This window comes from Lithobates pipiens, unplaced genomic scaffold (assembly GCF_037356315.1).
Source record: "Lithobates pipiens isolate NorthernLeopardFrog02 unplaced genomic scaffold, aLitPip1_a1.2 Scaffold_28, whole genome shotgun sequence".
Lineage (NCBI taxonomy): Eukaryota > Metazoa > Chordata > Amphibia > Anura > Ranidae > Lithobates > Lithobates pipiens.
Genome location: NW_027507789.1, coordinates 66,947,586 through 66,975,529, shown reverse-complemented (window position 1 = coordinate 66,975,529; position 27,944 = coordinate 66,947,586). Strand labels below are relative to the sequence as shown.

Below are 27,944 nucleotides of genomic sequence, written 5' to 3'. Positions count from 1 at the left end.
GAGTCCACCGAACAACACAGTGGATTGCTGATCCCAGTGTACTCAGGTCCTGGTGATCATGTGATTGCTATGTGATCACAATACCAACAAAGCAGTTATGAATGAATTCATTCATAACAGCTGCGATTGGCCCAAAGCCATCACGATAACCAGGATGCATCACAGCAGCTTGTACCATGTGGATTAGTTGTATCCAATCATACAGCCCTTGTGATCACAGCTGTCATGAATGGTCAGTGAAAAAAAAAAATATATATATATATATATATATATATATATATATATATATATATATTATTTATAATTTATTTTTTTGTGGTTGAACTGGATGGCCTTGTGTCTTTTTTCAACCTGACTAAACTATGCAACTATGAATGTCCTCTCAAAAACGCAGTGACGACCACCTGCAGGACATCAGTAACTGCAGGATTGAAGAGTCTGCAGCTTGTCCGAAGGCAGAAACCCTTGCCTCTGAGGAGTTCAGAATCACTGACTTCTGGAGATTCAACACTCCCGAAGAGTCTGTATGGTGATCGCATTGCTCGGACAGCAGTAGCCTGGTCATATATGTGCCCCGGAGCATATAGCTCACCGGCCACCCCTGGACCAGACAGGGCCTGTCGTGGCCAACCCAAGGTCTGCACGCGCTCGATGGCCAGGCTGGGGAGACTACCAGGATCTATATTGTCCAGCCTGTCACCCAGCCCGGTTGTTGATTGTAGATCACAGGAAGCAAAAAAAAAAAAAAAAAAAAAAAAAAAAAAAAAATTCCAAAAGCCACTGGTCCCCACAGGAAGCCAAGTCCTTCTCCTAGACTAGGCAGAGAGAAAAAAAAAAATAAAAAAAACTGAGCTGCTGGGAGCAGAGTGAGGGGTTATAGCTAGTAGGACCGCCCCCCTGGGCGGTACTGTGCTTGTTTATGTGTTCTGCTTAGTCCTCTAATAAGGTGGCGATAACCCTGAGGTCAAGATTACGTTTTTTTTTTATTTTAGGTCACTTTTTTCATTTATCCAGTAGTGATCAAATACTACCAAATGAAAGCTCTATTTGTGTGAAAAAAAAAAAGGAGGTCAAGTAGTTAATGATAGTAAACGAGGTTAAAAAAAAAAAAAAAACAACAAAAAAAAAAAAAAAAAAAAAAAACCCCTCACTGTGCAAAGAATACTCCATCACATGCAAGGAAAACAACATTTTTTTGCTTAGATGATTGGATGATGGAAAGCTCTGCTGGTTTCTCTCAGATCTAGAAGTGCACAGTACATTTTCCTTTAGTAGATCAACCTCTATGACTGTACGTTTGGGGTTGTTGTGCCACTGCAGAATAAATCTGGGCCAATCATATGCCTCCCTGAAGGGATAGCATGATGGATAAGTATCTGCCTGTACTTCTCAGCATCAGACGCCATTGACCATAACCAAATCTCCAATGCCATTTGCAGAAATGCAGCCCGAAACTTGCAAGGAACCTCCACCATGCTTCACTGTTACCTGCAGACACTCATTGTATCGCTCTCCATCCCTTTAGCAAACAAACTACCTTCTGCCACAAACCAAATATTTCACACTTTGACTCATCAGTCCAGAGAATCTGCCGCCATTTTTCTGCACCCCAGTTCCTAGGTTTTCATGCATAGTTGAGTCACTTAGACTTGTTTCCACATCTGAGGTACGGCTTTGTGCTGCAATTCTTCCATGAAAAACACTTCTGGTCAGACTTCTCTGGACAGTAGATGGGGCTCACAGGTTTCCATCAGTTCTGTGCTGATGGCACTGCTGGACATCTTTGATGTCAAATGGAAGTAGGCATGTCTTTCATCTGCTGCATCAAGTTTCCTTGGCCAACCACTGCATCTATGGTCCTCAACGTTGCCCAATCAATGGTGTCCTCTATGCTGGGCAATACATGCAGATATTGCCAAAAATATGATTTTTAAATACAGCTTACCTGTAAAATCCTTTTCTTTAAATACATCACAGGACACAGAGCATTTATTCATGACTTTCTGGGTTATACGCTACCTCTAGGTGATTGGACACTGGCAACCAATAGCAAAAAGGTTCCTCCCCTAGGATCAGTTTTGTAGCAAGCAATGAAAGTCCCAGAAAAGAGGGGTCTCTGGGTCACGGGATGTGCTTAAAGAAAAGGATTTTAAATTTTTTCTTTATCATAAATCACGGGACAGAGCATTTTGTTCATGACTATCTGGGATGTCCTAAAGCAATGCACCTGAGGGGAGGGAGATACAGCTTAGACAAGTCCCAACTGTCCCCTGGCCCTATAAGGCTGCCTGCAACACGCTCTGACCAAAAAACAAAAAAAAAAAAAACAACTGTCTCCTCTCGAGACCTGACACCCACCTGGTAAAAATCTGGTGAATGTGTGAACTGAAGACCAAGCGGCTGCCCTGCAGACCTGAGCCATAGACACCCATCGATGCACTGCCCATGAAGCACTAACCCCTCTAGAGGAATGTGCTTTCAGGTCTCTCGTGGAACCCTGCACCTCAACTCATACAGCTGGATGATAGTTAAAGATGTCGCTGCCCGTCCTTTTTTAGGACCCTCTGGCAGAATAAATAGAGAGTCAGTTTCCCTAAAAGGGGCTAACACCCTTAAGTAGACTTTAACAGCCCTCACTACATCCAGTGAATGGAGTAACATTTCTTTCTTAGACCTGGGATTTTGAAAAAAAAAAAAAAAAAAAAAAAAAAAAGGGAGGAGGGCAGAATGATATCCTGATTCAAATGAAAAAATTGGAAACTTTCAGTAAAAACTCCCGACGAGGGCGCAAGACTGCCCTGTCCTGGTGCAGAATCAGGTAAGGCTCTCTGTATGAAAGTGTGGCTAACTCCGACACTCTCTAGCCGAAGTTATGGCCACCAAGAAGAACAATTTCCTGGTCAATAGGACTAAAGGAATCTGCTTAATAAGCTCAAAGGGTAGTTTCTGAAGGGCTGATAAATTTGGTACTTAGTCCCAGGGGCATAAGGGGGGCTTAACCGGCGGTCTTAGGTGTGTCACTCCTTTAACAAAAAGGTATGCACCAAGGAATGGGCTGCAATTGGTCTTTGGAAAAAAAAATAAAAAATAGATAAATCTGACCCTTAATTGTGCCCAAAGCCAATCTTAAGCGCACTCTTGCCTGAAGGAAAGCAAGGATTTTACCAATTGTATATTTACGAGGGTTCCAACCTTTCCCTTTGCACCAGGAAATGTATGATTTCCAAACCCTGTAGTAAATGGCCCTAGAAACCAGTTTCCTAGCATTTATCACGCTGCACCTCTGCCCCCACGGTCCTTCAACACCCTGGCCTCAATAGCCAGGCCGTCAAATTCAGCGACCGTAAAGCAGGATGGAATATTGGTTGTTGGGACAACAGATCCGGATGGAACAGAAAGAGCAAAAGGTCCCCTACTGCCAATTTCACAATTTCCGTGTACCAGGACCTCCTGGGCCAGGCAGGGGCTACCAGAATCACTGGCCTTAATTCCTCCTGTATCCTGCGCAGCAGAATTTGGATTGGAGGAAAGACGTACAGCAGAGAATACTGGTGCCAAAGAGCCACCAATGCGTCCTTCCCGACTGCAAGAGGATCGTTGGTTCTGGACACAAATTTGTCCAGCTTGGCATTGAACCTGGATGCTAGGAGAGTCACATCCAGGGTTCCCCAATGCTGACAAATCTGGAGAAAGACCTCAGGATGAAGGGACCATTCCCCTGGCAACAACCTTTGGCGACAAATAGTCCGCCTTCAATTGTCCACCCTCGGCATGAATACTGCCGACAGAAAACGGCACATGCCTTTCTGCCCACCTCAATATGTGATCCACCTCTTTCTGAGCCCCTAGGCTCTTAGTGCCTCCTTGGTGGTTGATTTAAGCGATCACTGTTAATTGTCGGTCTGAACTCGGACCAGAAGACCCTGCAGCTTGGTCGTCCAGCAATTCAGAGCTAGCCGGGCTGCCCGAATCTCCAAGAGATTGATGGGCATGGTCTTTTCTGCTTGAGACCACTGTCCCTGGACCGAAGCTTCCCCCAGAACTGCTCCCCTAGCCCAGACATCTGGCGTCTGTGGTGACAACTTTACAGGCCACTGGTGGAAAGGATTTCCCGACCTTTAAATTGCTGGTTTTTGACCACCAAATTAAGCTCTGTAGAGTCTGTTGGGACAGGACCATAGGATGATCCAAAGTTTGAGTGGTTTTGTTCCAGGCCAACCTGGAGTGGAATTGAGCATAAGGGACTGTGTTGAAAGATGATACCATCTTGCCCAGCAACCTCATACAAAAGGCGAACAGATTGTTTTTCTTCCCTTTTCACCCTCTGGATGAGCTCCACTATGGAGTTGAACCTTACAGGGGGTAGAAAACACCTTTTCTCGGATGGTGTCCAAGTTTAGGCCCAAGTACATTAAAACTTGAGTGGGATGTAGGTTTGATTTGTTCATATTCAGAATCCAGATATCCAACCACAGTAATTCCCTGGGATCTTAGGACCGCCAGCACAGGGGCCAGGATTTTTGTGAAGACCCGAGGGGCCGCACCAAACCGAATAGCAATGCAACAAATTGAAAATGGCGTCTTTCTACTGCGAAACGCATAAACCGTTGATGCGGTATGCAGATGGGCATACGGAAAGTTTGGACGCTTAGGAAAAGATAGAGACTTGAGGTCCAAAATGGGCTTTGCCTCCCAATTTGGTTTCGACACGGTGAAAAGGTTTGAGTAACCCTTTGAACCTTTCCCCGTGCGGGACCTCGATGATTACTCCCTGCTTTTGCAGACGCTCTAAGGCTAGGAGCAGGCATTTCCTTTTCTCTGGTCCCGTTGGAACCCTTGAGCTCAGGAAAAGAGTTGGAGGAAACTCCCGAAACTCTTGTAACCTGATGTTATGATGGAAAATGACCCACTTGTCCTGAACCTGTTTTTCCCAAGCATCCAAAAACAGCGAACTCTCCCCCCACCCCCACCCCCACAAAAGCGGGGGTGCCCCTTCACAAGGTAGACTTTGAACTGGGCTTGTTTGGCTTTTGAGTCCAGGGTTTTTTCTGCCCTGCGTTTAAGCAGTAGGACCTGGAGCACGGGGAATCTTATAGGAGGGTCACTTATTCTTCCTATTAACAGGGAGCAAAGCGCTTTTCCCACCTGAGATCTTTTGGATCAACCTATCCAGATCTTTGCCAAACAGGCGTTCACCATGAAAGGGAAAAGCTGCAAGAAGCTTTTTGCATGGTGTTTCGGCCGACCAGTTTTTTATCCACAAGACCCTGCGCATATGCACAGACAGAAGTGCACAGCGAGACATCTGCTGGATCGAATCTTTTAATGCGTCTACTGCAAAGCACAAGGGAGCTCCGATAATTCCTCTGTAGCTTCTCCTTGACAAGGAAGATTCCTGATCAATCTCTTAACACGATCTTTTAAGGACTGTCAGATGCCAATAGCTGCTAATGCTAGCTGAACCAGCAAGTGCAAAGGAGGCTGTTAGCAAGGATTCTAGCTTTTTATCGGCTGTGTCCTTAAATACCTGGGTGTTATCCACCGGGCAGGTCAAATTTTTATTTACTGAGGAAATGGCGGCATCCACCAGAGGTGTACCCCACTTCTTGAATTTCTCCTCCATAGGATACAAGAGGGGAAACTTTTTTGGAGGTAAATATATGCTGTCAGGATGATCCCAATCTGCAGAGATCACCTGTTCTAATAACGGATGCACAGGAAATGCCTAGGAACCATGCTGAGGTCAAAGAGAACCCAAAGTATAACAGGAGGGTCCAGTATCCTGAACTGGGGGTAATTTAAACCCAGCTCGAACCATCTCTGTTAGAGATTGGACAAATCATTTTTGGGAATGGGAGACTGAGAACGGCTCCTCCGAGCTAGACTCTCCTGTTGAGGAGTCCTCAGCTTCTCCTTCTTCCGGATCCTTTGCAACTAGATCCTCCTCCCATTCTGAGTCTGGGTCCCCTGGGCCTGCCCAGTTATTAGAGTCCTGATGCTCAGATGACTCACCATCAGGATCAGGCTCTGGAGAGGGAGATCTGTTACGTTTTCTCCCTGCTTGTGTTACCGAGGCAATCATACCCACTATTTTACCTTCAAGGCCAGCAAAAGGCAGACGCCAAATCATCTTTAGTAACATAAGCTGAGGCAGGGGCACCAGCCGTGGCCACAATTCCTGACAAATGCAATGGTTCAGCTAGGCCAGAAGCCGCAGGACCCTGTATTGGTCTTGCTCCCTGTTCCTCTTTTCCTGGAAGGCATCGCTTACAATTAAGGGAAGACAGTACTCCCTCTGAGCTTCTAACTGTAACCCAGTATACAGCAGCTATTACAGTTTTAACACCGTCCCCTTTAACCTGATGCAACTGTGTCCAAGAACCTGCAGACTCACATGCCCAACAAGCTCTATGCCTCCACGTGCACACCAGGTGAACTACATCTTTTAAAAGTTCTAGATGGCGCCATTTTGATCCGTGCGGAGGGCGTGGCATCCGAACGTACACTGCGAGTGGCACCAAAATACGGCACATGCACACCTGAAGACCACCGACCATATGAGGTGAAATCACCTCAACGGCGCATGCGTACGCCCGTAAGGCAACGGAGCGTGCGTACATTTGTACGGCACCAGCATCTCTCCAGAAGGCGCACGCGCCCGCGATTCAACGAAATAAAACACATAGCAAGGAGACCTTCTGTAACAGCTTGAGAAAGGACACAGTAACAGAGGGAACACAGAAATCCCAGAGGGAGTACTCACCAGTCCACGCTGCAGGACCTGAAATAACAGGTCCAATCTTCCCCCATCACGGCAGGGAGTGCCTCTGGACCTTCAAGGACCGGGTCCCCCATCTTGGGGTCCACACCCTTGGGCTTATCTTGGGCAAATAATGACCAGAATACCACTATCCAAGGGTCCAGCGCCAAATAGAACACATTACAAGCAAAACCTCGTTCTTGCATTGAGGCTCGGGTACCATTCCTTTAGCTTCGTGCCATGCGAACGGATCCGATTACAACGTCCTCAGTGGGATGCTTAATTGAAGAAAATTTTAAGAGCTTCAATGTTCGTGACCATCACCTGAAGCCACTGGCGAAAAAACTGAGGTAATTCCCGTATGGGGAGGTTTTATATGGCAGGAACCTTCTTGCTATTGGTTGCCAGTGTCCAATCACCTAGCGGTAGAGTATAACCCAGATAGTCATGAATAAAGGCTCTGTGTCCCGTGATATATGATAAAGAAAGGGTAGTTGCAAAAAAAAAAAAAAAAAAAAGTTGATTTAATTGAGATATTTCTTCTGCTCGCTCACTTTGTATTTTGTAAATCGATATATATATATATATTTTTTTTTTCCTTAAAACCTTTGCATGGGAAACACGAGGGAAAAAAGTATTTGGCCCCCCTACCGATTTTGTACGTTTGCCCACTGACAAAAATGATCAGTCTGATTTTAATGGTAGGTTTATTTTAACAGTGAGAGACAGAATATTAACAAAAATATCCCCAAAAAAACCCGGAGTTAGACTTACCGGTAACTCTTTTTCTAGGAGTCTTCCAGGACAGCCTTTGAGATATAGGGCTCCTCCCTCCGGGACAGGAAACACGTCAACCCAATCAAATAAAAGGTCTGGTCCTCCAGGCCCTCCTCAGTTTTACTCCAAGAACCGCCGGAAGGCTCTGAAAGACATAACACACTAACAATCACGTTAGTACACATCCTCACCACTTAGTCCAACTTAAACAACTTTGGGTGGGAAACCAGGCTGTCCTGAAAGACTCCTAGAAAAAAAGAGTTATCGGTAAGTCTAACTCCGGTTTTCTCATATCGTCTTCCAGGACAGCCTTTGAGATAAGCAAGGAGCTCACCTTGTCAGGGCGGGACCACTGCCTGGAGGACCTTACGTCCAAAAGTCTGCTCTTTATCAGACCATAAATCCAGACGGTAATGCCTTGCAAACGTTGAGTAGCTGGACCACGTTGCTGCCTTGCAGATCTCCTCCGGAGAGGCTCCAGCCCTCTCTGCCCATGATGCGGAAACCGCCCTTGTAGAGTGTGCCTTAACTAAGGGTGCCTGCTTCCACTCTAATTCATAGGCTTTAACTATCGCCATTCGTATCCACCTGGCGATAGACGATTTGGACGCCTTGCAGCCCTTGCGGGCGCCCGAAAAAATTAACAAAAAGTGAGTGACTTCCTGAAGACCTTAGTGGCCTCTAAAAAAAAAAAATTAATAGACTTCTCCTGACGTCTAACAAACTTAAAGATCTCACCTCCTCCTCTCCTGAGGTTGAGAAAAATGTTGGCAAAATAATATCCTGTGTCCTATGAAAAGTGGACACAACCTTAGGAAGAAAACTAGGGTCAGTCTTAAGTACTACCCTGTCCTCTAAAATTAACAAAAATGGCTCTCTGACCGAGAGCGCCTGTAGGTCACTGACCCTTCTAGCTGACGTGATCGCTATCAAAAACACAGTCTTTAGTACCATCCACTTAAGAGATGCTCCCTCTAATGGTTCAAATGGGTCTTGGGTCAAAGCCCTAAGAACCAAGGTCAAATCCCAAGTAGGAAAGGTCTTCATTCTCACAGGCCTGGATCTAGATAAAGCCTTGAAGAAGTTCCTGACAAAGGGATTCTGCTGAAGGGAGGACTGAAGGAAAACACTTAAGGCCGCCACCTGTACCTTTAGAGTGCTGATAGATAGGCCCAGCTCTATCCCTGCTTGTAGAAAATCTAGGACTGCCGGGACCCCAGGACTTGCAATCCCCTGTTCTTGCAACCAGGAATTAAACCCCTTTCCTATCTTGGCGTAATTTGCTCTAGTAACTGGTTTACGGCATTCTAACAAGGTCTTAACCACTCTTTCTGAAAAACCCTGTGATCTTAAGATCTGTTCCTCAGATACAAGGTCGCAAGCTTGAGCCCCTCTATCTGAGGATACAGGACCGGCCCCTGGGAAAGTAAATCCTCCCTGACTGGTAGAAACAGCGGAGGATGAACAGCCAATCTCTTTTTGGACAAGGAGACCCTGGTTTGCCAGCATAAAGGAGCCACTAAAATGAGGTCCGTAGCTTCCGATCGGAACTTTTGCAGGACCTCCGCCACCATCCTTACAGGAGGAAAGGCATAACACAGGCCGAACAGCCCTGGATTGGCAAGGGCATCTATCCCCCTGGCCCGATCCTGTGGGTGAACCGAAAAGAATTGCGTCACCTTTCGGTTGCCTTCTGTTGCAAATAGGTCTATTTCTGGCCTTCCCCAGCATGACACAATCTCCTCGAACACTTCCTTGTTGAGGGACCACTCGTCCTGACCTATCTTCTGGCGACTGAGAAAGTCAGCCAGCAAATTCTGAGTTCCCTTCAGGTGAATGGCTGATATTGAGGACAGGTTCTTCTCTGCCCAGCAGAAGATTCTGTCCGCAATCACCTGCAGCACGGGGCTTCTGGTTCCCCCTTGCTTGTTCAGGTAGGCTACTGCTGTCACATTGTCTGAACGAACTTGCAGGTCCCTGCCCTGTAACTGGGACTGGAAGGTTTCTATAGCCTTCCAAACCGCCAGAAGCTCCTTCTGGTTTGAGGAACGACCTGTCTCTAGATTCGACCAGGTACCTTGGGCTAAGATTCCCTCTAGGTGGGCACCCCAACCCAGCGCACTGGCATCGGTCGTGACCACCACCGTAGCTTGTGGGGACCAGGGAAGACCCCTGTCTAGGTTGACCTGGGCCCGCCCCCACCACAGAGACCTCCTGACTGCCGAGGATAGGGGCATAACCTGATCCAGGCTCTGCTGCCTGCCATCCCAATAACGGAGCATGAGTCTCTGTAAAGGGCGCTGATGATGCCTTGCCCAGGCCACCGCTGGAAAGCATGATGTCATCAACCCCAGTACTCTCATAACGTCCCTGATCTGGGCTTCCCGACCTGATTGAAGCTGGGCTACCGCCTGTTTTAGCTTGCCGATCTTCTCCGCAGGAAGAAATACCCTCATCTCCACCGAAGAAATCCTGTATCCTAAATACAGGACCTCCTGTGATGGGGTCAACCGGGATTTTTCCTGGTTTATTAGCCACCCCAGTGAGCGCAGGAAACCCAAGGCCTCCTGTACATCCTTCTGCAGCTGCTGGGCCGACTGGGCTATGAACAGTAGATCGTCCAGATATGGAATCACTGTTATAGCCTTGAGCCTTAACGGGGCCAGTGCCTCTGCCAGAACCTTTGTAAAGATCCTTGGTGAGGCTGAAAGCCCGAAAGGGAGAGCTCGAAACTGGAGGTGTAACACACCCGTGTTCAACCTCACCGCCATCCTGAGAAACCTCTGGGACTCCAGATGAATCGGGATATGCAAATATGCATCCCTGAGATCCACGGTGGCCATGCGACAGCCCTGAAACAGAAACTTGGTTACCGAGAAGATGGAGTCCATCCGGAACCGCTTGTATTTTATGAATCTGTTCAGGGGGCGGAGATTCAGTATTAGCCTGAACTTTCCCGAAGGTTTCTTTACCACGAATACGTGGGAGTAAACCCCCAAGCCTCGCTGCTCCTGAGGCACCTGCACCAGCACTTCTTGGTCCACCAGATCCCCCAGAAGAAGACCCAGAGCCTTTGCCTTCTCTTGGTCCCTTGGTAACCTGGTTACTTGAAAATTTGAGAGGGGAACTGAACCAAACTCCAACCTGTAGCCGTTCCTTATTACATCTAGAATGAACGGACTTTCGGTTGAAGCATCCCATTGTGGGAGGAACTTCCCCAGTCTTCCTCCCACCGGGACGCAGGAGTCACTGGGTTTTAGGGGAGGGTTGAATAAGATTCCTCCTCTGCCCCTTCCCTTGTGACCCGTCCAATGCTTTTTGGGGCGAACCTCCCTTTCCTGCAGGTTCTGCTGCCTAGGGCCTCGAAAAAGGCGCTTCCCTTCAGGTCTCTTTTTCCTCTCTGGGAAAGCTTTCTTCCTATCCTGCGTGTGCTCTAACGCCTCTTGCAGGCCGGGCCCGAACAAATGGTCCCCTGAAAAGGGTAATCCACATAGCTTCAATTTTGAAGCTGCGTCACCTGACCAGGTTTTAAGCCAAACGGCCCTTCTGGCAGCGTTCACAAGTGCTGCAGATCTAGCAGCCAATTTGACTGATTCTGCAGAGGCATCGGCCAAAAACCCCACTGCCTTGAACAGTAGCGGAAAGGACTTCAACAGCTGTTGCCTAGAAGTACCCGCAGAAATATGCGATTGTAACTGTGTAAGCCAACACTCCAAGTTTCTGGCCACACAGGCTGGTTTAAGCCCAATGGAAGAGGCATCCCAGGCTCTCTTAAGCAGCACATCTCCCCTCTTATCCATAGGATCCCTGAGTGAACCCATATCATCAAAGGCCAAATCTGTCTTCTTAGAGACTTTAGCCAAGGGAGCATCCAATTTGGGAACCTTGTTCCAGGGATGCACCGCATCAGTCTCAAAAAGGGAACCTCCTTTTAAGGCTACCTGAAAAAAAAAAAAAAATGGCCTTTTTTCCGGTTGTTCCCACTCCAGCAGAATCGCCTCCACTAGCGATTTATGGACGGGGAATACCCTGTCTTTCAGCACACTCGACCCCCGATACATCATGTCGTGTTTTGAAAGCTGGACCTGTTCTTCCCTGATCTCCAAAGTGTCATATATTGCCTTGAGGAGGTCACCCACATCGTCCAAAGACAGCTTGTATCTGGCTGATCTAATGGATTCATCCCCCCCCTCTGACTCAGAAGTAGATTCTGTCCTAGAGGAGGCTAATGACCTAGGTAACCTCTCCCTCTCCACCTCCTCCTCCTGACTTGGTTCGGATAAGGAGGGCATACTCACGGCCCTGGGTAAAGAGACAGAAGGACCCTGCACCCTATCCATCATGTTTTTAAATGACTGGAAGGTGGATGCTATCTCATCCTTTACGGACGTCAGAACCTTGTAACAAGCTGCCACGAGTCCTCCTTTACTAGGCTACTGACACAATCCGGGCAAAGTGGCTTCTCCCAACTGGTGCCTAGCTTAGCCCCGCACACGGCACATTTCCTTCTGGGCAAAGGTATCTGGGCTCTGTCCTGTTTAACCTAAGAAACAACGAAAAAACAGGGTCCCATTACAATACCACCCCTGACCACACCACTGTGCTTCTAGGGTCTGCCTAGGAAGTGCCCCCCTTCACCAGCAGGTTCTCCACCCCGGGAAGGTACTAAGGTCAGAATGACCCCTCCAACCCCCCAGTGTAAGTCCTGGTCTGCCCTCACCAAGCTTACCTGAGAGGTACTGGAGCCTGTTGAACCGGAGTCCACCTGCACAACTGCACTCTCCATGGTTCCTGTGTCTCACTCAGTCTCTGAGCCTTCACACCGCTCCAGGCAACCCTGTAGTCACACCGCCGCGCCCAAAGGACTGGAACAGGTCCTGCGGCGCCCCCAGATGACGCAAATCCGGCGGAAGTGCATCTCTCCCACTTCCGGATGCCGGAACGCAAAGACTCCGCCCCAACGCCATGCGTTCCTTACAAACGCACCACTCACGGTACCCGAACGCCAGCCGGTGAAACGAACGTCTCTCGCCCGCCATCCGACCGACAGGTACGAGCGGTTAGCGCTACAGAGGGGGGAGATTGCCGCCCATCGGGGTCCCGTTCTCTCCGAATGTTTAAACGGCAGCGGGGTCTGATAGCTACCCTCTCCTCCCTCCGAACGGACCGAGGGGTGCTAAGGGTCAGGTCCGCCAGGTGCTCCCCCCCAGGACTAACCCCTGAGAAGGAGCTCCCCTTACTAGTTCCAGACGTGCTCCTTCCCGTCCGGCAGGAAACACAAAAACTGAGGAGGGCCTGGAGGACCACACCTTTTATTTGATTGGGTTGACGCGTTTCCTGTCCCGGAGGGAGGAGCCCTATATCTCAAAGGCTGTCCTGGAAGACGATATGAGAAAAAGTTCTAAGTTGATTTGCATTTTAGTGAGTGAAATAAGTACATGATTTAGTAATTGGTGGCAAAACCCTTGTTGGCAAAATCAGGATAGATTTTTCTTGTAGTTGAGCACCAGATTTGCACACATCTCAGGAGGGATTTTGTCCCACTCCTCTTTACAGATAATTAAGGTTTCGAGGCTGACGTTTGGCAACTCAAACATTCAGCTCCCTCCACATTTTATAAGGGATTAAAATCTGGAGACTGGCTAGGCCACTCCAGGACCTTAATGTGCTTCTTCTTGTTCTTCTTCTTTGTTGCCTTGGCAGTGTGTTTTGGATCAATGTCATGTTGGAATACCCATCCACGACATCCATGCCCTGGCTGCGTCACCCTGTGATGTGGTAAAGTTTTCCTGTCCCCTTACCAGAAACACCCCAAAGCATGTTTCCACCTCCATATCCGACGGTGGGGATGGTGTTCTTGGGGTCATAGGAAGCATTCCACCTCCTCCAAACACAGGAAGTTGAGTTGATGCTAAAGAGCGCAATTTTGGTCTCATCTGACAAGACTTTCAACAAGTTCTCCTCCGAGTCATTCAGATGTTCATTAGCAGACTTCAGATAGGCCTGCACATGTGCATGCCCGAGCAGGAGGACCTTGCGGGCGCTGCAGGACTTCAGTCCTTCACGACATAGTTTTAACAAATTTCTCTCTCGGCGACTATGGCCCCAGCTACCTTTTGAACATTGACAAGATGCTCCTATGTAGTTCTGGGCTGATCCCTCACGGTTCTTATGATCATTGAAACTCCATGAGGTGAGATCTTGCATGGAGCCCCAGACTGAGGGAGCTTGACAGTTATTTTGTGTTTTTCCATTTGGGAATAATCATACCAACTATTGTCACCCTCTCACCAAGCTGCTTGGTAATGGTCTTGTAGCCCATTCCAGCCTTGTGTAGGTCTACCATCTTGTCCCTGACATTCATGCCCATGGGGGAGAGATTGGAATCCGACTGATTCTGTGGACAGGTGTCTTTTATATTAGGTAACAAGCTGAAATTACTCGTTACTTGTATAGAAGACACCTGGGAGCCAGAAATCTTACTGATTGGGGGGGGGAGAGATCAAATACTTATATCACTCATTAAAATGCAAATCAATTTATAATTTTTTTTAAATGCATTTCCTGGATGTGTTATTCTGTCGCTCACTGTTAAAATAAAACTACCATTAAAATTATAGACTGATCATTTCTTTGTCAGTGGGCAAAATCAGCAGGGGGATCAAATACTTTTTTCCCCTCATTGTATGTTGTATGCAATTTAGAGCCTAAAGTGTATGTCCACGCCATACTCAAATTTGTCTACAAAAAATTCTGTGTGTGAATGTGTGTATATAGGTGGAGGTTCATAGGCCACCTGGCAGGGCCAACACTGGTTGGCTATTCAATGCAGCAAATCAGGTAGTTAGGAGCTCAGAGGATTTTCCTGTACTAGTCCTTTTAAAAATTAAAGTGTATGCATGTGTTTCAGAGATGTTTCTCCCCCCCCCCCCCCCCTTTTAAATTTTGATCTGAACCTGTGAAAGTATTCTGGGTAGGTCTTTTCTCAATTCTAATCCACAACCAACATGTTTGCCCAAAAAACACTTATATGAGCAATATTGCTCGATTCAGATAGCATTTAGTATGAAATAAGCTCACTCTACTCAGTGCATTTGGTGCCAGAAGTTCAAAAAGCCTTTGACTCAAGTGTTGTGTGATGCTACATTGGTATCTTCTTCAGACTAGGTCCCCTGTAGTAAAAAGCCTTAGGCAATATACTTCGTACTTTCAAAACAGGGGTCTAGACTTTTTTTTCTGCATTGGATAGTCCATAGAAGGCAATGAAAGCTGAAATGAACAGTAAACATACCTCCAGCTTTTCAGCTAACATGCCTTCTGCACCTCCAGTACGAAGTCTCATTTGCATTAACTCGTCCATGGCCGTCTTATCCCCTAGAAGAGAAGGAACATTTAGATAAGTATGACATTTTTCTAGACAGTGGAGAACTAGTCCATTGCCGCTGTGGGTTATCCATCTCAAAACAATACAATAAGTGGTCTTGGTCTGTGTTAAAAAATGATTGCATGACTATTTGGTAGGGATGCACCAAAGTATATCGGCCGAAAATGCCCTTTTGGGAAATTTGCCGAAAGAGAAAAACAGCCGATAATGGAGCCAAAAATGGGGCGTGGCCTGGGTGGGGGGGGCGGTGCTCCGCCTCCACCACCCCTGGTGCCACCCATCATGGGGGTGTCCTATAGTGCAGCAGGAGCCACCTCCGCCGCCCGTTTGATCACAGCGCCGGGATCACAGATTTAATTTCAACGTTCCCAGATGCGCGCCGTCACATACAGCCCCCCCCTTCTCCGGGCACTTTGATAGACCGTCCAATACTGCGGGTGGTCTATCAAAGTGCCCGGAGAAGGGGGGGGGGGGGGGCTGCTGTATGTGACGGCGAGCAGCCGGGAACACACAGCTATTGAAATGAAAGCTGTGATGTTCCCGGCATTGTGATCAAACAGGCGGCGGAGGTGGCTCTCCTCTCTTCACAGGCTGGCTGCAATGGGGGGGGGGGGGGGGGGGGCGGGGACACCCTGCCTGCAATGGGGGACACTGGCTGGCTGCATTGAGCTCCTGTACCACGTCCCCAGTCTCTGACCATCTCCTGTACCACGTCCACTGTCTGACCATCTCCTGTACAAAAATATATATATTTTTTTAAATGTTTCAGTATCGGTTTCGGCCTAGTGTATTTTTCATTATCGCCACCAAAAAACCCATTCGGTGCACCCCTACTATTTGGAGATTACTAAAGAAGCTTTGCAACTCTCAAGTTCTGGTTAATTTACCACTAGTTTTAAAATAGAAGTTGCATGTTTTACCAGAATTGGCTTATAAACTGTGATACTATACAGCCTAATCTGCCTTCCTCTAAACTGGTGTATGTGTGTCTGTACGAGTAGTAAAACAAGAAGGGGTACATTCAAAGCCCTTGACCACAACATGGATGGAGCTCATTGATGAACCCTTTGCAAAACAGAAAATATCTGACAGCCACATCAGAAGAAAACCACCAAAATTAAGGTTGTCGATTACTATATTCTGATAAGTTGCAATGCTTATTGAAATGTCACATATCTTCAGCATCTGTTAATGTATTGTACATGCATTTGATATACTTGAAGCTTTAAAAAAATAAAAATAAAAAAAAAGTAACCTCACACAAGATGCCTCCTTACCAATATTGTAAGCACAATAACGGATGTTGGGTGAGATTTCATCCACTCTTTGGTTGTACAGTACAGATTGCTCCTCAGTGAAAGCACTAGCCAGCTTTTCATAGATGGTTCTAAGATAAACCAAATAACGTTAGACAGCAGAGAACAACATTAAATAGTAATACATATACAATGTGTGTGTGTGCGCACACACACACACACACACACACACACACACACTAAAATATATATATATATATATATATATATATATATATATATTTTAGACACACACACACACACACACACACGTATACTTACTTGCATTTGTTGAAGGCTTTCATTGCTTCATCCCATTGCTGTTGCTCAAACTGCAGCATGCCATTGAGATAGGCACTGTATGCCTACAAAAAAGGTAAGAAATCCTTAGACAAGATGGTAACCTAAACATTGCTATATAACCAAGGTGCAGATTACAATTGAGCATCAGAAATATTGTCAGACCAATGATTTAAAACAATCTTCCTGTAAGATTTTGTGCGTTTTATGCACTTTATTGACCTGTAAATGCCTTTCTTGTGCACCTATCCAAAATCCCAGAGACTGCTGATGGATGCTGTCATCTTGGTTGTGATCTCAGCAGCCTCTGAGCTGTGACTCAAATGACACACTATAATATTCCATTCCTCGGACAGCCACATGAAAGGTTTTGTAGGGAGATGAGCAGAGGGGCAAAGGATATCGGCAAATACAGAAAGCAACTAGACACTGCCAGAAGTGTGGATGGCTATAATTTTCAGTAAGGGAGGAGACTGCCAGGGAACTGATCCTTTCTGGAGTGTTAATTTTCTAGCAAGTTTCAAAGCAACATTACAAACTAGCAAAAAAACAGATTATGGAAAAACAGAAATCATTTAAAAACATACTTTGTGTGCGCTTTTACCTGCAAATTTTTTTTTTTTTTTTTATTATTAATTCTTAATGTTGAGACAGGGTCTCTTTATTTTTTTTTATTTTTATTTTTTTTAAAGAGACCCTGTCTCAACGTTAAGAATAAAAAAAAATATAAAAATAAAAAAGGGGACATCCATACACATCTATTTGTTCTGAAACATATTTTATATGTCACCACAATAATTAATTCTAGTACCTGAGCCTCCAACTTTGTCTTTGCATCCACTCGGTCACTATCACAGAGTCGTTCCAGCTCCTCGCCGTGTTTGACAGACTTCCGCAGTCGGGACAGCAGATGGAAGCGCTTGCGAGGCTCTGTGTTGGCCTCCATTTTAAGTTGCATGGCATAACTCCAGGCTCTCTCTGCATCCATCAAGATGATTAGCAGATACCTGCAAAAGGAAATCAGCTTATTTGAAAACGTTTCTGCATTTTACTTTTCAAACAACCTTGAACTTTCTATATTAATATCTGCAAAAAAAAATTGAGATTGTTAATCAACTTACCTGTTATCAGACAGCATCTCCACAGTGATTTTCTTTCCTGTGAATTTGTGTCTGTTTCCCATCTTAAAATTTAGTGTTTTCCGTAAACGTCTCAAACGACGGGAGCAATAACCTCTGAGGAAAAGCAAAATAAATAAATAAATAAAAAAAAATAAAAAAAAATAAAAAAAAAAAAAAAAAAAAGAAGAAAGAAGAAGAGGAAAAATGTTTCTTAAAGCTTAATTCCAGGCAGAATTTTTCCTTTCACTTTTAAAGGACACTTTCTACCCTCTGGACAACTGCATTGCAAAAGATGCCAATATTAGCAGACACAGAAAAATCCATCCTTGATTGTTGCCAAGTAGAAGCACAGGTTTCCTTAATGTTTTGCATGACCAGTGGACGCTATGCCCGCTTTTAGGGCCATTGGCCATCTAACATCCAGGTTCAGTTCACAGTTATTAAGCAATGAAGATGCTAACACTTTTGCGCAAACCAATCAATATATGCTTATTATTTACCAAAATATGTAAAACAATACATGTCAGCCTAAACTGTGGAAGAAATTTTTTTTTTCCTATATCTTTTGGGAAAATATTTATTAAAAAGTCAAAAAAAATTGCATTTTTTTCCCCCAAATTTTCGCCTTTTTGTTTATAGCGCAAAAAATAAAACACCACAGAGGTGATCAAATAACACCAAAAGATCTGTGGAAAAAAAAAAAAAAAAAAAAAAAAAAAATATTTGTTTGGGTACAGTGTCGCACTACCACACAATTGTTAGCTAAAGCGCTGCAGTGCCGAATTGGAAGAAATGCTCTGGTCAGGAAGGGGGTAAATCCTTCCGGGGCTGAAGTGGTTAAGATCAAGATGCACTTGTCGAAGCTGCATATAAAACAACTATTAATTCAATAAAGAGCTCCATGTTCTCCTTTAGAACAAGCCAACAATTTCTCTACATTCATATTCACGTCTTGTGACCATTACTCCTCTAGGATACAGAAATGGAAGCCAAGTCTGCCTACGTGTCAACCTAGCATAAGACTACCATTATTACAGGGCTGATCGGAAAGGTCAAGTTTTATAAAAGGTCACATAAGATGCACAGTTATAATTTACACGAACTAGAACAATTAGTCCCTATGTTGTGAAGATAAAACGGGGGAGCGATTTAGTAGTTTAGCAAAAGGCAACATGGCAGGGCTGACACCACTTGGTACAAAGAAGTGCACTTCTGACAGATCAACGGGTAACTTTCTATGTGTTGTAGGGTCTTTAGAGGGATAAAACATGGAGAGATATGTATTGCAGAGGTGTATAGCATGTTTTGTTTTCCCCATTCTGCACTGACACACACTTACAAACATAATGAACAAAGGGGGAAGAAATCCCTATATCATACTTTTTTTACAAGTACATCACAGTATATTTACAGTGGCCTCACCTGTATCTCTGGAAGTCTCCATGACGCATGCCATGCTGCTGCTGGGATTCCTTAATAATCTGAAGGACTGTATAACGAGTTAAGGACCAGACACTCTAACCTTAATGCAAATTCTTACATTTTTGAGAAATGTCCTTGAAATTTCTGAGATTATTAAATAATTCCAAGAAATAACAGACTACATGTATTGAAGAATAGTTATAAAACACCTGCTGCCACCTGTAGACTCTACATACAGCCACCACCAGACTGCTGCCAAATTAACAGCTCCTGCTATGCTGCAGCACAACATGCAAATATTTAAATGGCAAGTCCACACAGAGCATTCAAAGTTCATGGTAACAGTAAAGGTGTTCATACAGATTTTACTGCTATGATGATCGATTCAAACATTAAAGAATACCTGGAGCTCTGATACATAAAATCGTTACCTTTCAGTGCAATTTAGCCCATACTAAAGGAATGGGCACAAAACTAGCTGCAAAGAACAGGAATGCGGTGTGATTCCTGTCCAAGGCGCATGCGGTTTCCCCCACTGCTCCTGTGTGAACCCAGTGCAACCCTACTGGAGATACAATAAACAGACATATAGTGCCAAGACATTCCCCTGCCTCTTCTCAATCTAGCCACAGCATTCATGGTACCCTCTAAATTTGCCCTGCACTAGCAGCCACTTTGTTAGAAGGCAGCACATATACAAATACTGACTCTAACAAAGTGGGTATTTGCATGCACAATTCAACGTCAATGAACGATGTGGATAGAACCTTAAAAGAGAAGTATGGGACTTTTTTTTCCCCCCCATAATCATGCTTACCTAAGTGGATGCAGCATCGGTCTGATGCTTCATCTGTCCCCTCGCCTCTGCACTGAAAACCGAGCCATCGAACACCGCCACTGGCTCAGTTCTCTCAGCTCTCCGAGCAGAAAGCTGCTGCCTGTCAATCAGCAGCTCTCCTGCTCTGTTCCTCCACGCTCACTGGAGCGCTAAGCTGTGGAGGGGTGGGAGCAGCTGTCTCAGCGGCTCGCTAAGACATCCATCAGTCCAGGGGCCTGGTGGATGCAGACTCCCAATGTCGGGGGTGACGCAGTGCCAGGACTGATCTGTGCGACATCAGCAAAGAGTGGATTTCAGTCTGCTCTCTACTGAAAATTGGTCAAAAGAGTGCAAAATGAATTGCACTCCTATGACCCTTAGGAGAAGTCCAGCCAAATGAGCTCAGGTGGCACCAAATGGTTAATGGTGGCACCATGTGGCATCTATAAAAATTATACCGGAGTTTTTGGATTTTTATTAAATTTATTTTAATAAAATGCTTTTGGTGAAAAAAAAAAAAAAAAAAAATCTATCTAAAGAAAGTTTTCTATTTAAGATACATTAATCATTTCGTTTACTCAGCATGAAATGGAGCTTGGTTATGTAGCATGAGGCTGTATATTCTGCAATATTACATTTTTTGGTAAACTCATTCAATAAAGCCAAGCTCTGCAAGCAGAGCTAACAGGCACTGCTGTGATGCATTCACACAATGTCACAGTAACCATGAGAAACTAAAGTTCAAAAATATTCCTTTATCGCAATGCTTTGCAAATATATGTACACTACAAATTGTATGATTGAATCGGTTCTGATATCGCTGTTTTACTAACCGGACAGCATATTATTCTAAATAGGAAACCTTCATTTTGTTTGCAAATAAAGATTCTAACTACCAGCAACAATGAGTCCTTACATTTAAAGAGCACCTGTAATTACAGATCCATCATTGCAGCACGTTAGCGGGCATCCACTCATCTGCTACCGCCACGCCACCTTGTGTCACTGCTGCATCACTAGTCATCCCATTAAAGTGAATGGGACTGTTGGGGAGTCAATGGCGGGTCAGAGGAGGAGCCACTGCGGGACAGAGATGACAGTTGCTCTTTAAAAATTATGATTTAAATTGAGTTGATTTAAAGTGATTGTAAAGGCTATTTATTATTTTTTTAATATAACAAACATGTCATACCTACCGCCACTGTGCAGCCTGTTTTGCACAGAGTGGCCCAGATCCTCGACTTCTGGGGTCCCTCGGTGGCTCTCGTGGCAGCTCCTCCTCACTTCAATTAATCCCCTATGAGGGTTACCCTGTGGGCGTGCTCCCGAATCCAGCATTTGCGTCCATAGACGCAAATCCCGGACTTAACGCCACCCCCGCATCACTGGATTTGATTGACAGCAGCAGGAGCCAATGGCTGCGCTGCTATCAATCTATCCAATTAAGAGCCGGGACATCGCATCTCTGGCATGGGCATTATGGGGCCGAGGTAAGTAACTGTGTGTGTGTGGGGGGGGTTCAGTGACTGCCAACTTAATGCACAGGATATATTAAAGGTGAAAAAATATGAGAGTTTACAACCCCTTTAAAGCCTTTTTACTAGTGATTTAAATCAAATCCACCCGGTTCTAAACTGTTCAATATAATCACAGGCGAACTTTAAATGTTCAATGCATTATCAAGCTTATTTCCACTTTTGCAGCCAAACTGGGATAACATTTACATTATATTTGTTCTTATTCACACAGCAAAAGAAAAGTGGTGCTTATATACTTTTAATGATCTTTTCAGAAAAGTGCAGAGTTGTTCATCTATGCACAGGGGGCTTGATGGTAAAGATGAAAACTAATATTTTTTTTTTTTTGCGGCAATTACCACTCTGCCAAATTTGTGTGATTTCTCGCTATGAAATTATTCTTATCTATGGGATTGCTTGCTCAAATTTTTACAGAAATTTGTCTCATGGTCACTCAGCAATGAAGATTTATCAGCATTTTGCATTGACAGTAAAATCGCTGGTGACAATCGTTCTTAGGACATTTCTATGGAGATGATGTGTACATTTACCTATTCAGAGGGTGCTCTGGTCATGTGATCAGTTCCCAGCGCCAACTTCAGTGTAGAGGCGGTAAAGCCAAGAATGGGTGCCCCATAGTAAGCCTATGGGTGAGGTCACTACAAGCAATGCAGCTGTTGTCTGCAATCTTTCCTCTTCACTGAAGCCGGCTGCTGAGGAGATCATGTGACTGGACCAGGGAACTGGTAAGTATAGACATCTTTCCTTTACAGGTTAGTATACCGCTTATAATGGGGGTGGGAGTAGGTTTAAGCTTAGTTAATATTTGATTGGACTTGTACTTTAAATGTGATGGCTGCATTAGCTTCATTTTAGATCTAGCCTTTATTTTCACCTGGTGATCTGGCCAGTAAGTACTTTTTTTTTTAAACTTCCTTTTATCCAAATTGTCTAGGTAAAAGTGGCAGGAGAATGTTGAAACAAACCATTTACCACCGACAGAGGTGTTTACAATGATCAGCTTTTAATAATTTATGTAAAACCTTTATCCCAAAAGGAAAAAAAAATAAAAAATAAAACAGTTGCTGTAACTTATCGTGGAACCAAAATTTTAGAAAACAGCAAGCAAGCGGCTATTTTCTTTTTTGCAGGAGACATGCTAGGACTCTTCTGCAATAAAAAATAAAAAAAACACACAAACACTTGCCTGCTCACAATCCTCTACTGACTAAGCAGCAAAAGCGCAGCTTTGCGTGCATTCCCAGCAGACTCCAGCTGTGCTAGAATAACCGTCACCTGTGTGCATGTGTGGGATGACACCACCACCCCCCACTGGCAAATCAAGAAGCTGAAAACCAAGCACCCAGAAGTACCCCAAGAAAGATGAGGACAGCAGCCAGCTAGGGATATAACCGCTGCATTGCTGTAAATTAATGTATTTTCAGGAGTTTATTTCTTTAAAGCTGAACTCCAACTTTTATTACACTTTACATAATTTGAACTATGTCCCTCACTAACACGACACTACCTGCCCGGAGTTTGCATGTTCTCCCTGTGCCTGCGTGGGTTTCCTCCGGGTACTCCGGTTTCCTCCCACAATCCAAAGACATGCAGGTAGGTTAATTGGCTTCTGTCCAAAATTGGCACTAGTAGGAGGCTAAATATAGCATACAGCACGGTGTTCCAGGTGCAAGCTGAGACCTTCCTGTTTCACACACACAGAACACTATAGAGTGCTTTAGCGGCGCTCAGCCATTTATAGAAAGCAATGTATTCTAGCAATGAATACAAGGCTTCCTCTGATTGGCAGTCAGAGGTTGTGACATCAGCCCACCTCTCTTACTCAGCCATTTAGAGGAAGCTTTGTATTCATTGCTAGAATTCATAGCTTTCTATAAATGGCTGAGCGTGCTCAGACAGACTATTGTGTTCTCGGTATGAGAATCTCAGCTCGAACCCTGAAAACAGTACTGTATGTAGCCTCAGAACATCTAGCAGTTGTGGGGGACATAGTTCATTCGGGTCAGCTTGTAAAGTAACAAAAGCTGGAGTTTAGCTTTCATTTGTTACTCAAGTCCATCCAAGTCTGCTTCTACCCTCTCCATAGACTGATAATGTTGCTGTTGAAAGGCATTTTCTTTGCTCCTTCATTCAGAGCAGTGACAACCTAAAATGGGAAGATTGTTACTGGCCAGATCATCAGGTGAAAACAGAGGGGAAAAAACCTAAAAGAGAAAGCAAATGCAGCCATCAAAACTTAGAATAAGTAATCTACCACATGTTTGTGTTTAGATACATTTTAATGTTTACCATAATCAATCTTCGTACTGTGCTGGCAGATCTCACTTTCATGCATTATATCCTTCTGCTATTAAAATGATCATAAAGATCAAAGATGTTATACTTACCCACTCTGTGTGAAGGTTTCAGATCCATCTCTTCTCGGGTCCTTCTTCCTTGCCCCCCCCCCCCCCCCACTTAACGGGAGGCCCTGCCTCCTCCTTACCCTCATTGGCTCAAAGACTGACAGCAGCGAGAGCCAATGGTGCTTTGCTGCTGTCTTCGTCAATTAGGAGGGAGAGTCTGTGGCAGGTGAGTTTCTTGTACAGCATCACTGGAACAAGATGAGGGCTTAGGTATTAGGGGGCCTGCTGCACACAGAAGGCTTTTTATCCTAATATATAGAATGCATTAAGATTTAAAAAAAAAAAAAAAAAAGGGGAAACACCTTATGCCATTACAGCCACTTTAAAATTGACATCTATTTAGACCTATTATATAATTTGGCTGTTAAAAATGTACAGCCATTTAGACATATCTTATATTTGACTGCAGGTAGCTTATTGTAGTTTTTTTGTGTGCTAGTGGCAGATATCATCAGCTGTAAACCAGATTTGAACATGTTCTGTCCTAACATTGTGCTAAAAAGATCTTGGGTTTCTGCATTCTATGTTAATGATGGGAAATTGTGTCCAGATCAGGTTCTCATCCCTAATTGAGTAACTTTCATTCCACTCTAGGCCTGCTCCAAATTTTAGAAAGGCAAGAAATGTTTTAAGTTATGCCCTGTAAGGGTCCTTTCACACGGACGATTCGTTCAGGTCCGTCTGTGAGTTTTTCAGGCGGACCTGAACGGATGCTCCATAGAGCTCTATGGAGCGTCGGATGTCAGCGGTGACATGTCTGCTGACATCCGACCCGCTCCAATCCCAAAAAGTGTGACGGAGGAAAAAAGCTATTTTTACATCCATTTTCGGATTGGATGACGACGGACGCTGTGGTCCGTCGTCACCCAATCTCCCATAGGGGAGAGCGGCGCTGTGACAGGTCGGTCCCTGCGCAGTGTGCAGAGACGGACCTGTCCTCTGCCTGCTCAGCGAAGATCGCTCCGGCGATCCCCGCTGTGCAAGCAGATATCCACGGGGCGGATCATCACTGATCCGCCCCGTGTGAAAGCAGCCTAAATAGGAACACAAACTGAGGTTCTCAAATTTCACTGCAAAACTGAAAATACAATTTAGTTTAAAAAAGAAAAAAAAAAATCCGAGCAGTCCTCTGTAGAATATACAGCTCGGTTTTCATAGGAGTGATGTCATCACGTGCTGCATAATCAAGATGGCAGATGACCAGCACCCAGAAGCCAGGGAGAAGTTGCCAGTGCTGGCAAGGGACTTTGCGGGTGTTGGGCTGTTGAACAGAGAGAAGTATTTTTGACTTTAAGTTCCCTTTAAAAGGAAACCTGCCATGAAATAACAGACCTCACCATCTCTCTGGTTGCCACGTTTCAATGTATGAATTGCTTTCTCAGTCACTGATGTGGAAACCTTTAACTTTCTAATCTACATGCTTGGGTTAGTAACTCAAAGTAATTAAGCCAGACACAGCTAGACAAGGTGGTCAGAAATCTTAGATGTTGGGGGTCCTCAGTTTTTATATCTCGCTCTCCTCTTTAACCTGTTGCATGTCCACAGGGAGCTACCAGATGTTAGGTTAACTCAACTCCCATGGTTTCCTTTTCCCAAATGGCTCCTGTATGTTAGCAGAATAATACAGATCTGCCAGATACTGGGGCCCTCACCGCCTATAATCTCCTCTACCACACCGCTTACTACATTTCAGCAGGCGAGAGATCTGCCACAAGTTGGCCCCTCTCTGCTTCCGTATCCACCGTTCCCCTATAACCGCTGGCACCCCACAGTTCCCATGCCCTCCAAACCCACTAGGACCAAAATAACCTTCCAAATATAGAGGCCATCCACTCTCATACCTTGTGCCTCCCATAACTCCCTGCATGTCAGCAAAGAGATAGAAGTGTGCTAGATGTGCCCCCCATTGACTCCAGGGATATCAGATGAGGGCATGGGAACAGAGGATCTCCATGTCTACTCCATGATCCTAGGTATCTGTCAGATGTTAAAATTCTCAGGTCTCATGCACCCGCCTCCCTCATTGACCCCAGGGATCTGTCAGATGTGGGTTGTTCAGGTCCAATTGCATCTTCTTCCCCATTACCCAGGGATCTGTTGGGTGTGCGGGCCTTCATATTCCATGCTTTCACCTCCCCAGTAAATCCCAGGAATGGGTCAGATGGGGGGGGTCTGTAGGGATACTTAGGGATCTGTCAATGTGGGGCCCCCAGTAAATCCCAGGAATGGGTCAGATGGGGGGGGGGGGAAACTGTAGGGATACTTAGGGATCTGTCAATGCGGGGCCCTCTGGTCCCATGCCTTCACCTCCTAGGTTAGTCAGATGTGGGGCCTTTGAGTTCCTTAATCAGATATGGGGGTCCCAAGGCCTCCCCTTCCCCATTACCTAGGGATCGGCCAGGTGTGAGGGCCTTCATATCCCACACTTTCACATCCTTTGTCAACCCAAGGAATATGTCAGGTGCAGCTGCGGACCAGGATAGGTCTCACTGCCTGTGGTTAGCAGTGTGCAGTGTCAGCTTGCTGGCACGGTCGGGCAGGTGGGTTGGGACTAGGATCCCAAACACACCTGAACCCATCTCTACTAAGAATCTGTCACATGGGGGGGGCGGCGTTCCATTGCCTCCCCCCCCCCCCCCCCCATCACCTCCTTCATCAACCCCAGGAATATGTCAGATGTGGGGCCCTTGAGTACCATGGCCTTCTCTTCTCATTGACCCAGTGATCTGCTGGTGAGGGGGCTTTCAGGTACCATGCCTTCACCTCCTCCATTAATCTCACGGATATGTCAGAAGTAGAAGTCCTTGGGTCCCATTGCCTCCTCTTCCCCATTACTTAGGGATCTGTCAATGTGGGGCGCTCTGGTCCCATGCCTTCACCTCCTAGGTTAGTCAGATGTGGGGCCTTTGAGTTCCATAATCATAGATGTGCAATATGTTGGACCCCCTTCACTCATATCCAGAGATGTTGGGCCCCCCTCAGTCCCCGTGTCCTCTCCTCAGAATCTGACAGATGTTGGGGCCCCTCAGATCTTATTGCCTCCATTGTAACCCCAGAAATGTGCCATGTGCCGGGGCCCCACAGCCCCCCTCCCCAATGAGTGTCAGCAGAGGGCCGGCCTTCCTCCGGAGCCCCCTCACCTCCCATCCCCTTCTCTCCCCTGACTGACACGTCAGCTCTACGGCCGGCTGTACTCTGTGTGTCCCCCTCGACCGGCCCTCTCTTTCCCCCGGTGTCAGGATACTCTCCAAGCCCAGAGTGTCTCCAAGGCGTCCCGCCTTTCCCGCCGGCGGCTTCTCATTCTCCTTATTCTCCTCCGTCCCGGCACCAGCCTGTCGCTCCGCCGCCATCTTTGCACACTCAGCTTTCCGGACACCAACAAGACGAGCGGGTCCTGCCCGGTGCATGACGGTATATGGGAGCAATGCCTGTTGGGAGACTGGAGGACTGAGAGGGGAGATATTTAAGGGCGGAGCGTCGCGGTCAGAGATTTGTAGAGCAGCGTGAGTGCAGAATGCGAATCTTGACTCAAATATGAGAGTTAGTTGTTACCTCAGAAGATACATTTCATCAAAAGAAAAAGAGGAAATAATTCTTATATATGTAAAAAAAAATGATAAATCATACTGTTATGTATTAAAAAATAAAAAGTATATTGCACTGTGAAAAGAAAATATAAAAATAGCAGCCAGCACAGCTGTAGACAAAAAAGCAATGTTTATATATCGAAAAGTACAGCTGTAGTTGTAAATAATAAGTGAAATGATTACATCATTAAGTAACTGCATTTACACAATAAATAATAAAAAACGATTGTTCAACAGTTATATCCATTCCACCATATGTGAATGCAGAGAATCTCACTGTATTGGTTTTATGCCTACACCAAAAAGTGTTAATAATGCAGGCCATACATGGTCGAATTGTGAACAAATTTTCTTTTCAAAGTCAGAAAATTTTTTTTTTTTGTGATCCGATGATGCCACCATTGATTTTCGAAATTCGGCTGACCAAGCCTTCAATTTCACCTCATGTTGTTACAGAAAATAATTTTCTTGGCCGGGAATCTTCTTTTCTCTCTGTAAATTTTATTTTATCTCCGTAAATTTTCTTTTCTTATTACAT

At 45.4% G+C, this 27,944-nt stretch overlaps 1 protein-coding gene across 1 annotated transcript in view; it reads right to left on the bottom strand.

Annotated features, from left to right (window-relative positions):
- The window catches only part of SRP68 (signal recognition particle 68), a 54,571-nt gene extending 27,331 nt beyond the window's left edge, over positions 1–27,240 (bottom strand). The window contains 7 exon segments of the mRNA XM_077459356.1: positions 14,829–14,911; positions 16,199–16,308; positions 16,499–16,581; positions 17,328–17,523; positions 17,638–17,751; positions 19,060–19,126; positions 27,064–27,240. Of these exon segments, the coding sequence (XP_077315482.1) occupies positions 14,829–14,911; positions 16,199–16,308; positions 16,499–16,581; positions 17,328–17,523; positions 17,638–17,751; positions 19,060–19,126; positions 27,064–27,226 (816 nt within the window). The 5' untranslated portion in view covers positions 27,227–27,240.
- Positions 27,241–27,944: the final 704 nt, after the last annotated feature.